Source organism: Chrysemys picta, chromosome 13, assembly GCF_011386835.1.
Source record: "Chrysemys picta bellii isolate R12L10 chromosome 13, ASM1138683v2, whole genome shotgun sequence".
In the NCBI taxonomy this organism is placed as follows: domain Eukaryota; kingdom Metazoa; phylum Chordata; order Testudines; family Emydidae; genus Chrysemys; species Chrysemys picta.
Window position 1 is genome coordinate 24,915,880 of NC_088803.1, and position 15,618 is coordinate 24,931,497.

The following is a 15,618-nucleotide window of genomic DNA, read 5'->3' on the forward strand; positions in this document are numbered from 1 at the left end:
TAATAGGTGATGGACTTATCCTGAGGAGGAAATAATCATTGGGGCAGAAGTATCAATGTCCGGATGCTACATTGTTAGCACAGTAAATGAAGCTGCAAAACAAATGATGTTTAAATTACCTCACTCTAGTAAAAGGTAATTTAGAGCGACAGCTACACCCACCCCCGTGGGTGGAGGGGCCTCTGGAAGCTGAAGACTTTATGCTTCCATCCCACACCACTGTCAAGATTTAGCAAATTAGGACAAGGCAGCAAATAAGACCCACCCCCACTTACCAATCAGTCCCTGCTACCCGTTACAATCTGCTCTCCCTGTACCAGGAGCAGTTCACACTACAACTGGCACAAGACCGCTCCCCGGCCGTGTCACGCGGAGCAGTGCTGCACCCGCCGCTGCCCCATATTCCTCCGCGGCCGGCCCGCTGTCAGCGCGCTCGCGGGGTCCGGGGAAGCGGCAACAGCCGCAGAGCGGGGAAAGGGGGGGGGGGCGATCTCTCCCTCCTCCTCCTGCAGGGCACTTCCGAGGGAAGAGCGGCAGCGGGGCCCCGCCGGGCGGAGGGATACGGGGCCCGGCCGGGTGAAACGGTTTTGGCGCGCAGGGCGCAGGGGCTTGTGGGCTCGGCCCACGAGCCGCGGGGGGCTGCGGAGCCGCCATGTCCCGGGAGGAGCCCCCGGCCGGGGAGGGCTCTGCCCGCGCCGCCATCGACCGCCTTTGCCAGGACCTCAACTTGGACGCGGCCAGTGCCGCGGAGGCTCTGCGGGACTTCACGGCGCTGCGTGGCACGTACAGCCTGGAGGTGAGCGGCAGGGCCGTGGCCGGCTCCGCCCGAGCCCGACGGGTCAGGGGGCAGGCGCCGGGCCCAGCTGGCTTTGCCCCGGGATCCACCCCAAGGAGGCTCCAGGGTGCCGGCAAACGCCGCTCCGCCCCGGTGTCCGAGCAAGCGGGCTGCGTGCCGGCCGGGGCGCCCCTGGGGCCGGGCTGCTAAGGTAGCTCCTGGGCCGCCCGCGGCCCTGCAGGGCCCGGGGTGCCCGCTGGCCCTGGGGCGGAGGCGTGAGCGAGCGCTCGTGCTGGCAGACTCGGCTCCGTGGGAGACCGGTCAGCGCTGCGCCGGGCGAGCCCCGCGGCGGGGACCTGCCGGAGGGGCTGCAGGCTGTACCCAGACGTGGAGCGCCCGCAGGAGGCCTGGCGCAGACACCCGCTCAGGTGTGTGCCTGTGTTCCCAGGGCTCCTGTCCGGCTGCGCGGATCGGACTGCCCGGGCTGGTACTCCGCCGGCCGGAGACGAATGCTCTGCCAATGGGAGTTGGCCACACGCGTTTCAGGTTCCGTAAAGGGTGACTTATTAGAGAGAGTGCATAAGGGCCTGACTACACATGAAGGCTGTGTCTCCCTCGCAGAGTGCCATGTACGGCCCCCGGTGCAGGTGTAGTCGTACAGAGACAGACAGGAGGACTTCTGGTGCCAGAACACCACCTCCCCAAACAATATTAGCTATGCCCTCGAAAGCCTTCGTCTGGCTTCACAACTGTATCCACCCTGGAGGTTTAGTCAGCATAGCTATGTTGCTTGGTTGGTAGGTGTGTGGGGGGGGGCGGGGAGGTGTCATTTATTCACACTCTTGGTGGATATAGTTATGCCAATATAAGCATTACGACCAGGCCAAACTATTCAGGGCTGGAGTCTGCACTGTGACACTTTTATTCTGGAATAAGAGAGCCTTGCTCTGGAACAAAAACAACAAGGCACTTCACACCCCCGCTGCCCAGAGCATTGTGCCTGCAGTGCAGTGTGCGAGCCGAGCTGCAGGGGAGGGGGGGACAGCAAGGGAGGGGCCGGGGGCTAGCCTCCCAGGCCAGAAGCTTGGGGGCCAGGTAGGACGGTCCCGCAGGCCGTAGTTTGCCCACCCCAGAGCTAGAGCCATATGATCCCTAGTTCCCTTGCACAAGTTAGAGCAGCCCCCAAGTTTGGTCTAACCTGGTTTGGGGCAGAGAATCTGTTATTGATAGTTGGATGGAGCCGGAGGTACTTTGGCCATGCCTACACTACAAACTTATGTTGACTCAAGTTACACTGGCAATGCAACTTGCCCCTCCCTAGTGCACTGTCTTGGGAAGTTTTGGCAGTGCATGATAGGGCCAAAATGAGTCTTGCAGGAGTGACTGGGAGCATGGGGTCCACATCCCAGTTTGCAACTGTCTGCATCTCATAAAGTTATCTGTATCCCATAATTTTTGTGCCTTTATTTCAAAACTCCACAAACCCACGTGACCCTCCTCGCTGTCTGTCTTCTCTGACAGAAGCATGGAGACTGCATAGCTTTGCACTATTTTCATAAACATTGAAAGCACAGGGTGCGTGATCCTGGAGTATTTGCAGAGGTGCTTGAAAAACCAAATCAGTGGGGAACATGATGATTTTTTGACACATTGCTGTGCTACATCATGAGAACCAATTCAAGGTTGTCGGTGGCGTTCATAGAATAGCTGCAGATGTTGGAGTGCTCTTCTGGCCTCGAGAAACAAGCGCTGACTGGTGGGATCTCATTCTAATGCAGGTTTGGAATGATGAGCAGTGGCTGCAGATCTTTCAGCTAGGGATATAAAAGGTTAACCAGTAAGCATTAGGCTTACCAGTTGACCAAAGTTAACTATTAACCCCGGCAGCCCCGCGTTGGGCCGGTGGGAGGGACCCGAACCTGGCTGTCCCGACCCCAGCCCTGCCTGTGCTGGACCCCAGCCAGATTGGCCCCAGGGAACCTCCCCCCCCCCCCCCCCCCCCCCCCCCCCCCCAGCTACCTTGGTTAACCGAAATAATTTTAATAGTTTAACTGGTTAACTTTTTTAATCAATATTTCCATCCATACTTTGTACAAGTCCACATTCCTGGATTCGTGTGCCGAGCTTGCACCTGTCCTCCAGTACTGGGACACCGAAATGAGAGCTTTACTGATAGTGGAGAAGTGAGTGGCAATCACACTGTGGAAAGTTTCAACCCGATTGCTACTTGTCAGTCGGGAATCAATTCAGAGTTGGGAAATCTACCAAGGGGGCCGTTGTCATGGAAATGTGCGGGGCCATTAATTGCCTCCTGCTCTTGCAGTGTGCAGGACGTAGGGGGTGGATTTGCAGCAATGGGATTCCCAAACTGCAGTGGAGCAATGGATGACACGCACATCCCTATTTTGGCACCCCAGGCCACCATGCTACTGAGTACATCAACAGAAAGGGCTACTTTTCTGTGGTTATGTAAGCATTGGCGGATCGCCAGGGACACTTCACTGACATCAGTGTGGGCTGTTCAGGGAACGTGCGTGACGTTCGCATCTTTAAGAACCGAGGGCTGTTCATAGAGCTACAAGCAGGGAATTTCTTTCCCAACTGGCGGATTACTATTGGGATGTTGAAATGCCAGTAGTGATTCTGGGGGACCCAGCCTACACCTTTTTCCCCTAGCCATACACTGGCCACCCCAACTGCACCAAGGAACAATTTAACTACTGGCTCAGCCAGTGTGGAATGACAGTTGAATGTGCTTTTTGTTGTGAAGGGTTGCTGGCGTTGTTAACTCACAAGATAGGACCTCAGTGAGGAAAAATATCCCAATGATTATAACTGTCTGCTCTGGCCTGCATAATGTATGTATGGCGGAGGGGGAAAAGCTTCTGCCGAGGTGGATGGCAGAGGTGGTGTGGCTGTCTGCTGAATTTGACCATCCAGATACAAGGGCCCAAGGCAGAGCTATATGTCTCAGGAAGGCTTTGAATGACCATTTTAATAGTGAGCCAGAGTAATGTGTGGTGTTGTAGTGTGCTCTTTTGTGGCCTGGTAGGAATTGTGTGGTGATTGCTGTACCTGTTGGAATATAACATTAATTCACCTATTTGTTTTGTGAATGGTCATGTGGGGGTTGTGTGACGTGAAGTAACAGGTAAATTGTTGCTTTCAGAACTGCTGAGTAGTCGGTAGCATATCTTGTGAACTAATAAAGATGAATTGTGTTACAAAATAAAATTCTATTGGAACAAAATCAGTGCAAAAAATTGTAACTTCACAACAAATACATTAAAAACTTAATAAATTTTAGTTATGAAGAGTGAAAGAATTTTCATGACCATTTCAGCTACACAGATACTAACTCTGGCTTTCACAGATCTGTATGTGAAGCTGTGATTGTCTTTATCAATCTACTCCGATGGACATTAAGGGTTCTGTAACAACTCCGGAAGCCATGTGGAATGTTGGGGGGACGGTGGTGATTATGAGATGTCTCAATATGGAGTTCTCAATGGGCTGCAGAAGGAGGCTAGCCTGGGATTGTTGAATCTGAAAGTCCACCAGAGTTTGCTGCATCTGTTTGCTGCCTGAGAAGCTCCACTGTACCCTGGTGCATCTTCCTCTCCTTTTCCTGCTGGGACTCCTGGGCCTTTCTCCTCTCCACTCTTTCCTTTTCCAGACTGTCTGCAGTGTTCATCCTCCAGGCCCTGTGCTTATGGTCCGATGCAGCACTGGCTTGCAGGATGTCCTGGAACATGTTATCCCGAGTCCTCTTCTTCCTCCACCTTATGTGGCTCCGCAGGTGTGGAGGGGGAGACTGAAGGCCACAGTGGCAACAGCTGAAGATAAAACACACCGAGGTACTATTGCTGGTGCATTCATTACAGAAAGTGAAACGATGTTGAACTTGCTCCCCAAAAGTTTTAAGCACTACAGTCTCACTTCTGCTTGGGATTTCTTGTGCATGGCACCAATCACTGCACCAGCCATGGTGAGTATGGCCTACTGGGGGATAAGGGAAATGAGGAGGGAATTGCTTGGTTGCATGATTCTAATAGTATATAGGACAATGAATACTGGCACCCTTTCCACAGTAGATGGTGATTTTAGCTGATATCTCACTCTGAGGGTAACAAAAAGGCTCTCACGCAGCTGCTGCAGGCATCCCAAAGCCACCCGGGCCCATGTGCTGCTAGCCTGTGTACTGCAATGGTACCTGCTGAAGTTATCACTGAGTGGCATGGGAAAGTGTCCAACCTTGGAGGAAGAAACAAGGCAGCCCTCCCTAGAAACCGTCAGAGGATTGCAGAGTACTTCCTTGAAAGTTTCATTGAGATCTCTCAGGAGGATTCAAGGGACATCCCTGTGTACATAAACAAACTGCTATGCATGGTCCCTAGCTCTAGAGGAGAATGAAAATCAGATAGCAGCTCTACCTCTCTTGATTGTACCACTACGTCTTCTAGCATGAGTAAATTAATGAAAAGTGAAAAGATTGTGTCCTGCTGCTTTTGGGGGTGGGAACAACTCTGTAATTGAAAATTTATGTACACTGTTAACCGAGGTTCCTTCCCCTGCATTGGGCTTGCTTGTGCTGGACTGCGGTGGGGTAAAAAATAGGTCCTGGCTCACTGCACAGCTGGATCCCTTGGTCACTTGTCCCCCATCCTCCTCTTTGTCCAACATCTCCTTCTCTCTGCTGTTCATGGCAGGGGCTTGTGACTTGGGCTCCTTCGAGGTATTCATGGTGCTGTTGAGGGTGGTGGTGCAATCTCCGCTGAGGATGGCATGCAGCTCTTTGTAAAAGCAGCAGGTTTGTGGCTTGGCACCAAATTGGTTGTTGGCCTCCCTGGCCTGGTATGCTGCTGCAGCTTCTTGGCTTTCACATGGCACTGCTGCTGGTCCCTGTCATACATCCCCTGAATAATCTGCTCGTAGAGGGCAATGTTTCTACAGCTGGATCAGAGCTGTGCCTTAACAGTCTCTTCTCCCACAAGCCCAGGAGAGCCAATATCTCCAGTCTACTCCAAGCAGGAGCACATCTGGAGTGTGTGGATGGCATAGTTAGCTAGGCAGTTGCAATCAACAATGGAGAGCTGCTAGTCTGCTCACCAAGCCGGGCAATCAGAAAAAAGGAATCTCAAATGTTCGTAGGGCTTTAAAGGGGAGAGGGTGGCTTCCAGTCTTTCTGACCCCTGGGCAGGGGAGTTCACTATGATGACCAGAGCGATCAGTGTGGGGCATTGTGGGATGGTTGCTGGGGGATAGTTAGGGTCAACATAACTTGTCTACACTTACATTTTATAGCGCTCTAACTTGCTGGCTCAGGGCGGTGAAAAATCACCCCCCTGAGCGCAGCAAGTCTGAGCGCTTTAAAGCGCTAGTGTAGACAGGCTCCGCATGTTGGGAGCCGCACTCGCAGCTAATCCCCTCCCACCCCCCCATGGAGGTCGATTACCAGGAGCGCTGGGAGAGCATGTGACCACACAGACTTCCCATGGCAGTGCTTTGAAGTTTCCAGTGTAGACATACCCTAATACAGTGTCTACACTCACACTGCGTCAACCAAAGTACATCAACCATGGCTTTGTGCTGCTTAGGGAGGTGGTGTTCCTATGTTGGTGTAATCGTGCGTTTACATGGGTAGGAGACTAAATTAAATGTAGATACATGCAAAAGTAGGTCAATGTAAGCTGCCTTGCATTGACCTTACTTTGTATTGTAGACCCGGCCTTTAGTTTGCGCAAACACTGCTAGCTAAGAGAGTTTCTGACATACTTTTTCTGGGGTCCAAGCTATACTAATTTAAATTCACACCTTCGGTTAAACCAGTGTAACTTTCCCATGTAGATGAGGTTTACTATACAAGCAAAACACCTACCCCCTGGAAAGGGAGGAGAGAAGACCCTTAGGTATGGAATGCTAGAGGTGAAGTAGAGGAAGAAATAATCATATGCTTCTGGGATTTCTCCTTTGCCAGACAGCAAAAACCTTTAGGAATCCAGATACCACCACAGTGAGATAATGTCTGCTTTGGACAGGTCTGCTGGCTTACTGACACCACCTACTACTTGCAGGACAGACTAGAGGGATTGTTTAGTACTTGTCCTGATTTAAGCTATGGGAAGCTTGGAGCTACTGAGCTTGAGGAGCTTGTCAAGATACAGTTTAAATAGGACTTTTAAAAGAAATAAATTATATTTTGACCTGATTAATCTGTGTCTTGGCAATAAGATAGAGGCAATGCTTAGATTTTTAGGATCGTGATTCTTCTATTTTGAAAAGATTTGCTTATGCAATTCAGAAATAACTTATGAAAGGCAGTTTCTGAAGGGTTGTATGTACTGAAGCTCTTCTGGTAAATCAGTGTAGAAGCTGGCAATTGACCACAGGCGTCTCAGTAGAAGAGGGTCTTGGGAGATCTAAAGGAGGACCAAGTGGCTTTAACATAGGCGGCGAATTATATGGGTCTGTGGTGCCCATGCTTTACCAATATTCAGGAATGTGGGCCCAGCTCCACCAAAGTTTGGGCTTATATTTTCAGAGCCATCCCGTCCATAGGGCAACTGCTCTGGGCCCCGTGCTTCAGGGGGACGTGGGGTCCAGGGTGGCCTGAAGGGTTAGCGGGGGGCCTGTTGCTGGCAGCAGTGAGTGACCTGGCCCTAGCCTGCTCAGCCACACCCCACTGGCTCCCAGCATTGCTTGGGGGAGGAGCCGGAAGCGGGAAAGGGGTGGGGGTTTGGGGGAAGGGGTGGAGTGTGGGCATGGCCTGGGGTGGAGGGAGGGGTTATCCTGGGCCCCACACCTCCCTAGGGACGGCCCTGGGTCCAAGTCCCGCCCCCCATACCTGCCTTGTAAGCCGATATATATATTTTTTAAATAATGTAAAAATGGACTGGAAATACTAAGCGTTTAACAGTTTTTCTATATTGCACAATATTGCTATCGTAAGAAATTTATTTAACTAAGTATCAACTTTATTAGTACTAATTACGTATGACATACTGTGTTTAAGTACATTTGTTCCTGTCTATACATGATAATGACACAGCTCTTTTGAATATGCCCCCACCCCGCCCCTGCTCTGCCCCTTCCCTGCCCCCATTCCACCTCTTTTCCCCTCCCAGCCCTCTTTCCGGCTTCCGCCCCCTCCCCTGAGTGATACCGGGAGCCAGCAGGGCGGGCTGGGGCTGGGTTGCTCACTGCTGCCGGCGACAGGCCCCCCACAGGCCGCCCTGGACCCCGTGTCCCCCTGAAGCGCAGGGCCGGGGCGGTTGCCCTGGCTCTGCTTGGACCCGTTCTGGGAACCACCAAAAACTATACAACTGGCTCCCATGGGCTTTAACAATAGTTTGGAGAGGGCATTCCAACCGTAAGGAAGCATGGAAGAACTTCCGTGTGAAGGTGATAGTAGGGGCATAAAATAGACAGGGCTGGCTTCACTGATGTTGCAAAAAAGATAATGGGTTTCTAGCTGATCAGTGGCCAGATTGTGGCCTCGTGGAGTACTACCATATAGTTATCTTTAATACAGAGGTGCAGACAGCGGAGACCTCAGGGCTCTGCAAGCTGCAATGGTTTATTGTGAACTAAGTGGCCAAATCATATTGCAGGCCTCGTAGTGTCTGTTTTTAAAGGAACAATCAGCTGAAGTCTGCTCTGTTCCATGCAAATTAAGGATAGTCCTCCACTCCTATGAAGTAGTTTTGGTTTCCTTGTTCCAGACAGATTTTAAAAAAAATAATCATCCAACTCTGAGTAAATGTTGGTTCTTGTTACTGTCCCAAAGGATTTTAGAGATACTTGAAGTAGATGAAAAGCTGAGACTGCAAATTGAGCATTGTTGCCCTGGAAAAGTTTGTCCATTGATTTGTTTACTTCTGGTTTGACAGGGAGAAGTGGTGCATTGGTTGGCTTGTGCTCTATATGTTGCTTGTCGTAAAAGCATACTTCCCACTGTTGGAAGTGGTCTTATGGAAGGAAATGGCGTTTCACTGACTAGGATACTACGGTCAGCCAAACTAAGGTACTTTTGTGTTTTGTTTTTCGCTTTTTTTCTAGAGATCTAAACATCTGTGTGTAGTCACAGCTTCTTTTCCTTATTCTAGATCTGGTCCCTTTTAATTGCTGTTTTGCTTACATTTTAACTGAAAGCAGAATGGACTTTCCTCATAGTGGTGGAAGTAAGGAATCATTGATATTGCACAAATATAAAATCCAGCACATTATCCAGTTTTCACAGATATTAAGGCCAGAAGGGACTGTTAAGATCCTGTAGTCTTATTTCCTGCATAACGTAGGCCAGAGTAGGGATGTTAACCTATTAACTGGTAAGCAGTAGTGTTACCGGTTAACAGGTAAGCGTTAACCATTAATCCCCAGTCCGGCCCCATGCCAGCCGGCCCCACTCAACCTGCCTTAACCGTTAACCCCAGTCTGGCCCTGCGCTGGCTGGGCCCGGGCCGGCCCTTTAAAAATATTTCATTTAAATGGTTAAACGGTTAACTTTTTTTAAACACTATTTACATCCAGGGTGGATTTGATTTAAATAATGATTTTAAATCACTACTCAGGAAGACTAGATGGCTATCTACATAAAAGTGCATTTTTGTTTGTTATAACCTTAATACATATTCTTCGCAACTCAGAGACAGATGTAGGTTTCATTTTTAGAAGGTACACACTATACATTTTTAAACAGTGATTTATTTTGAAAACTTTTCAGATTCGTTTTACAGCTATACCAGAAAATGAATGATTGTTTGGTTGTTTCATTTACCAAAGGTAACTGAAGCAGATATTTATGAAGTCATTGAGAGGTGAACTCTTTCCAATTCAACAGGTTAATATTTGGAGGATTTTCTTCCCATGCTGTATCACCAGACAGACATTTAAATTATTTTATTTAACTAAAACAACAACATTAAGTATTCTGAATTTTTTTCTTCAACAGCAAACATATAATATTATAACAAAAGAAGCATATGTCCTTCACTTCTCACATTTATCTCCAGACTTCTGCTCCTTGTCCAGATCTATTCCGCCCCCAACAATCTTCTATTCATTTAACTTTTTGAAACTTTGCACTTTTAGAGAGAGATAAGGGATTGACTCTGTGTACACCAATTTACAGAGGGACAATAGAGTTGAAGTCTGTTATTTCTCACCTCTCTATTTATTTATTTATTTATTTATAAACATTTTTGCTGTTAATAAGCACGTTACCTCTGGAGACACAAATCCAGTTTGAGAACTGCAAAACTAAGCATCTCTGATGGTATTTTCTAGACTGAGCACTGATTCCCATTGGATAGATAGAAAGATTAACCCAAATAATCTATACAGAATCCCCTGGAACCCTTTAAGATTGGGTCCCTAATCCATGAACTTTTGGAACTCATTTACAAAATTTTCTTAAACATTACATGAATATATTGTCTCATACTATAGAATTAGAATTTATAATCCCTATTCCATGATGCATTATAGCTCAAAAATATCTTATCTTAATTAAAACTATCTTTAGATAGGTTTTTTTCCTCAAAGCATTTTTATCAAAAAAATCTGATTTAAATTTTAAAAAATGATTTTTTATATATAATATTATTTTAAATCATTGATTTTTATCCACCCTGTTTACATCCCTAGGCCAGAGAATCCAGTGATTTCTACATCAAGTCCAGTGACTTCTGTTTGAACTAGATCTTATGTTTTAGAAAGAGATCCAATCTTGATCTAAAGACTCCGAGTGATAGAAAATTAACCACTTCCTTTGATAATCTGTTCTAATGGTTCACCACCCTCACGATTTAAAAATTTCCAGTAATCTTATTTCCAGCTTTAATTTTGCTGACTACAGTCTCTGGCCATTGGATCATGTTATACCTTTGTATAGATTGAATAGCCAACTAGTATTTATTATTTTCCCCGTATAGATATTTACAGACCATGAATCAAGTCATCTTTCTTCATTAAACTAAATACGTGGCATTTTTTTTACTGAGTTTTGAAGTCATATTGTTGGATTCAAAATTGAAAGTGCTGACCATTTCACAATGAAACTCAGATGAATGCTTGGGTGCTTAGAGATGTATAATTACATAAGTATTTATGCACTTCAGTATTAATTCAACACCTAATTCTTCAATACAGGTGTCCTGGTTAAGCACCCAGTTGTGAAAATTACATTTTCCTTGCCCCTCAACTCTTCTGTTTTTCTGACCCCACCAAAGAGAGCCACCTTCTCTGATCTGAATTAATCCATGTAAGGGTGTGGAAACCAAAGGAAATCCACAAGTAAGAGTTAACTGTGTGAAACATACTCAGCATTAGAGTCTAGCAAAGTGTGTTTATCCTTTTCTGGAATTAAAGCAGTTACTAAGCAATAAATTAATCAGATTTGGTTTTCACCAAAAGTCCATCTTTTTAAGAAAAGATCAAGAATGTGGGGGTGGGGGAATCTTAGTCTAAACTATTTGATCTGTTTCATGGCTGGAGATTAAATTATAATCAAATGTTGCTCTTTTTAAGTTTAATTCAGTTTTTTAGTAAAATGAAGAAGTGGATGGACATGTCAGACCTGCCGCAGGAATTTCGGGAGCGAATGGAGAGGCTAGAGAGAAACTTTGAAGTATCGACTGTGATTTTCAGAAAGTTTGAACCAATATTTTTGGATGTATTTCAAAACCCTTACGAAGAAACACCTAAACCACAAAGGAGCAGAAAACAGAGGTATATTGAGAGATTTAAATGATTTTACTGAAAAGTAAAGCTGTAGATTAATTGCGTTGACTCATGTGGTTAACTCAAAAAAATTGACTGCTATTAAAAAAAATAATAGCAGTTAATTGCACTGTTAAACAATAGAATAGTAATTGAAATTTATTAAATTTATTGATGTTTTTCTACATTTTCAAATATTTTGATTTCTATTACAACACAGAATACAAAGTGTACAGTGCTTACTTTATATTTTTGACAAATATTTGCACTGTAAAAATGATTTAAAAATATTTTTCAGTTCACCTCATTCAAGTACTGTAGTGCAATCTCTATCTTGAAAGTGTAACTTACAAATGTAGATTTATTTGTTTTTTGTTACATAACTGCACTCAAAAACAAAACAATGTAAAACTTTAGAGCCTACAAGTCCACTCAGTCCTACTTCTTGTTCAGCTATTTGCTAAGACAAACAAGTTTGTTTACTTTTATGGGAGACAGTGTTGCCTGCTTCTCATTTACGATATCACCTGAAAGTGAGAACAGGCGTTCGCATTGCACTTTTGTAGCCGGCATTGCAAGGTATTTACATGCCAGATATGCTAAACCTTCGTATGCCCCTTTATTCTTCAGCCACCATTCCGGAAGACGTGCTTCCATGCTGCTGATGTTCGTTAAATTTAATTAACATACTATTTTTTTTTTTTTTTTTTTGACTGAACTCCTTGGGGGAGAATTGTATGTCCTCTGCTCTGTCTTACCCACTTTTTGCCATATATTTCATGTTATAGCAGTCTCGGATGATGACCCAGCACATGTTGTTCGATTTACGAACACTGTCACTGCAGATCTGAAAAATTGCAAAGAAGGTACCAGTGTGAGATTTCTAAAGATAGCCTCAGCTCTCGACCGAATGTTTAAGAATCTGAAGTGCCATCCAAAATCTGAGAGGGACGAGGTGTGGAGCATGCTTTCAGAAGACTTAAAAGAGCAACACTCTGAGGTGGAAACTACAGAACCCGAACCACCAAAAAAGAAAATCAACCTTCTGTTGGTGGCATCGGACTCTGATGATGAAAATGAACGTGCATCAGTCCGCTCTGCTTTGGATCGTTATCAAGCAGAACCCGTCATCAGCATGCATGCATATCCTCTGAAATGGTGGTTAGTACATCTGGCACATAAATATCTTGCGACATTGTTGTGATGTTGGTGACAAAGATCATTGTTGCAACCACTGTTATGTATTTGCAGCAAATATTGTACAGAGGAGGTCAAGTGGGGTTTCTATGAAAAGGTTGTAGTTTGCTGGTTATGATTATGCTGTCTATATGTGTGTATCATTTTTGTATTTGAAGTTATGAATATTGGCTATGTACTTAGAATCAAACACACTGAGATACAAGTAACCTCAGTGAAGCATTTGGTCAGTTTCTTGAGAAAGGACTATTCTCAGTAAGTGCCCAGTCAAGAAACACTTAAATGACAATGGACTTTGGGAGACGCCAATCCACAGCTGAGCTTTCCTGGGAACGTTCAAACTAACATGTAAACAATGGCGTCGGCCTGCAAAAAGCTGAATCATTCATGGACATGTGACGTGCCCAGGTGGCTACAAACTCCATCTTGTTGCTGTGATTTTGCACAGGAGAAAAAAGGGGTTACCTTCCACACAACAGAGGATATAAAAGGCTCTGGAATCCCCTCCATTTTGTCTTCAGTCCCGCTTTTTACCTCTGGAGGAACTTTGCTTGAAACTGAAGCTCTAAACAAAGGACTACATGGCCCATCCAAGCTGGGATGTTTGTACTCCAGAGACTTGATTGGTTTACATCAGCAGTAATCCCATCAAGCCTGAAACAAGCCTGAACTAAGAACTTTGCAATTGTTGTATGTATGTATGTATTTGATTCCATTTAACCAATTCTAACTCTCATCTATATTTTTCTTTTTATGAATAAACCTTTAGAATCAAAAATCTAAAGGATTGGCAACAGCGTGATTTGTGGGTAAGATCTGACTTGTATACTGACCTGGGTCTGGGGCTTGGCCCTTTGGGATGGGAGAACCTTTTTTCTTTTACTGGGGTATTGGTTTTCATAACCATTCATCCCCATAAGAAGCCGTGCTAATGGTGGTACAAGGGAACTGGAGTATCTAAGGGAATTGCTTGTATGACTTCTGGTTAGCCAATGGGGTAAAACCGAAGTCTTCTCTGTTTGGATGGTTTGGTGTGGGGAAACCCAGCCTTTGGCTGTAAGTGCCCTGCTCTAAGCAATTTGTCCTGAATTGATACTCTCAGTTGTGTCTTGCCAGAGGCCGCATTTTTACAGTTACAACAGTGCTATGTGAATGCCTATTCTCACTTTCAGGTGACATTGTAAACAAGCTGTCAGCATTATCGCCTACAAATGTAACCAAACTTGCTTGTCTGAGTGATTGGCTGAAGTAGGACTGAGTGGACTTTGTTTTATTTTTGAATGCAGTTATTTTTTGTATGTAATTATCATGAAAGTTGAACTTAAAAATGTCAAGAGATTGCACTACAGTACTTGTATTAGGTGAATTGAAAAGACTATATTTTTTTACAGTGCAAATGTTTGTAATCAAAAATAAATATAAAGTGGGCACTGTACACTTTCTATTCTGTGTTGTAATTAAAGTAAATATATTTGAAAATGTAGTAAACGTCCAAAAATATTTAAATAAATGGTATTCTGTTGTTTAACGGTGCGATTAATCGTGATTAATTTTTTTAATCCCTTGACAGCCCTTCTGAAAACTTCTGTTTAAGCAGTGGTAAGGCCATGATTTATACTTTGGAAAAAGTGTTGACTTGATAGATGTCACTTTTGGGTTCAGTTCTGCAATGAGATGCACTTAGTCGCATGTATGCCCCTGTGAAGTTCCATTGATGTCAGTGGGGCTCTGCATAAGTCCCTGGTCATCCTGCATGCAATTGGTTGCAAGATACCAGGACTTTGGCCAACTCTAGTGCCCTTGTTTGGGTGAGCATTAAGTGCTGTGATGCAGAAGATACCATTCTTCAGATGAAACCTGAAGCTAAAGTTCTGATTACTTGTGTTCAACAAAAATCCCATAGCACTTTTTTCAAGAGCAGGGGTATTGGCCTCAGTGTCCTGGTCAAATACTATCTCTTGTAATTAGTCTTTCTGAAATGATTCCTTTAGATTCAGATGGCTACAGTATTGTTTTACTTTTCTGAATTGGTGCGTAATGTTATGCATTGTCAAGTATCCTACATAGTTCTTTTTTTAATTGGGTTTGTGTGCTTCTTCCTGATGTACAAAAATACTCATTTTAAAAAAAGTTTTCTGAATGTTTTACATTAGAAATATGAGAGATCAAGTCCGGTTTGGTTTGGGGGGTGTGTGTGGTTGGTTGGTTTGGTTTTTTTTTTTTTTTTTTTGCTGGAGAGAGATGTGGGAGTCCTTTCCAACAGATATGAGTTTCTGATATCTTAATTGAAGGGGGACTTGAATACTCCTGGGGGAATTGTGCACCAAAAAATTTAAAATCCTGTAACAAAATTAAAATTCTGTGCACAATATTTTAAAATTCTGCATGTTTTTTGTCAAAATAACAACATACTATAATTGGTTTTGGTCATTCATTTCAAAATCCCTGTCAGCAAGTATGTCTGTAACAATACAGACAACAAAAAAGATTCAGGAAATGTTTTTTGACAAATAGATTCCTTACTAGGCATATTAATACAGAATTCTGAGTAATTCATTTAAACTACAACACAGAACCGTATTTCCTGCACTCCTCAGAAGTAGTGAAAAGACAGGGGGAGTTAGGGGTAACTGAGGAGCTGAGGGAGAAGGAAGGCGCCTGGGTGTGAACTTAGAGGGTTGTGAGAAAAGTATGGAACAGGTTTTTTGGGGCCATTGGGAGGGATTGTTAGGGAGTTCCCCCATGCTGACCCCGGCTGACCCCTAGCCTCTTCCATTCTGTCAGGCACATCTGCCCCTGTCCACATGTGGCCCTGCACCCCCTCCCCCTGTCCCCATGTGTCTTTGCCTCCATTCAGACACCCCCCTGTGGCCCTGCGCCTCCATTCCCATTTCCCTTCCCCAGTCTGTCCTCCCCCACTAGCCCTT

At 45.1% G+C, this 15,618-nt stretch overlaps 1 protein-coding gene across 10 annotated transcripts in view; it reads left to right on the forward strand.

Moving 5' to 3' along the window:
- The first annotated feature begins 513 nt into the window (after positions 1–513).
- The window catches only part of RBL1 (RB transcriptional corepressor like 1), a 79,783-nt gene continuing 64,678 nt past the window's right edge, over positions 514–15,618 (forward strand). For 2 of the 10 annotated variants that reach the window (XM_065565665.1, XM_065565664.1), the window contains exons 1-4: positions 515–796; positions 4,452–4,763; positions 8,665–8,798; positions 11,303–11,503. In XM_065565665.1, the coding sequence (XP_065421737.1) occupies positions 653–796; positions 4,452–4,763; positions 8,665–8,798; positions 11,303–11,503 (791 nt within the window). In that variant the 5' untranslated portion in view covers positions 515–652. Of the gene's footprint in view, positions 797–1,069; positions 1,204–4,148; positions 4,764–8,664; positions 8,799–10,924; positions 11,069–11,302; positions 11,504–15,618 lie in introns of those variants that run through there. The other 8 variants (XM_065565667.1, XM_065565662.1, XM_042854959.2 and 5 more) reach the window with 8 other exon arrangements.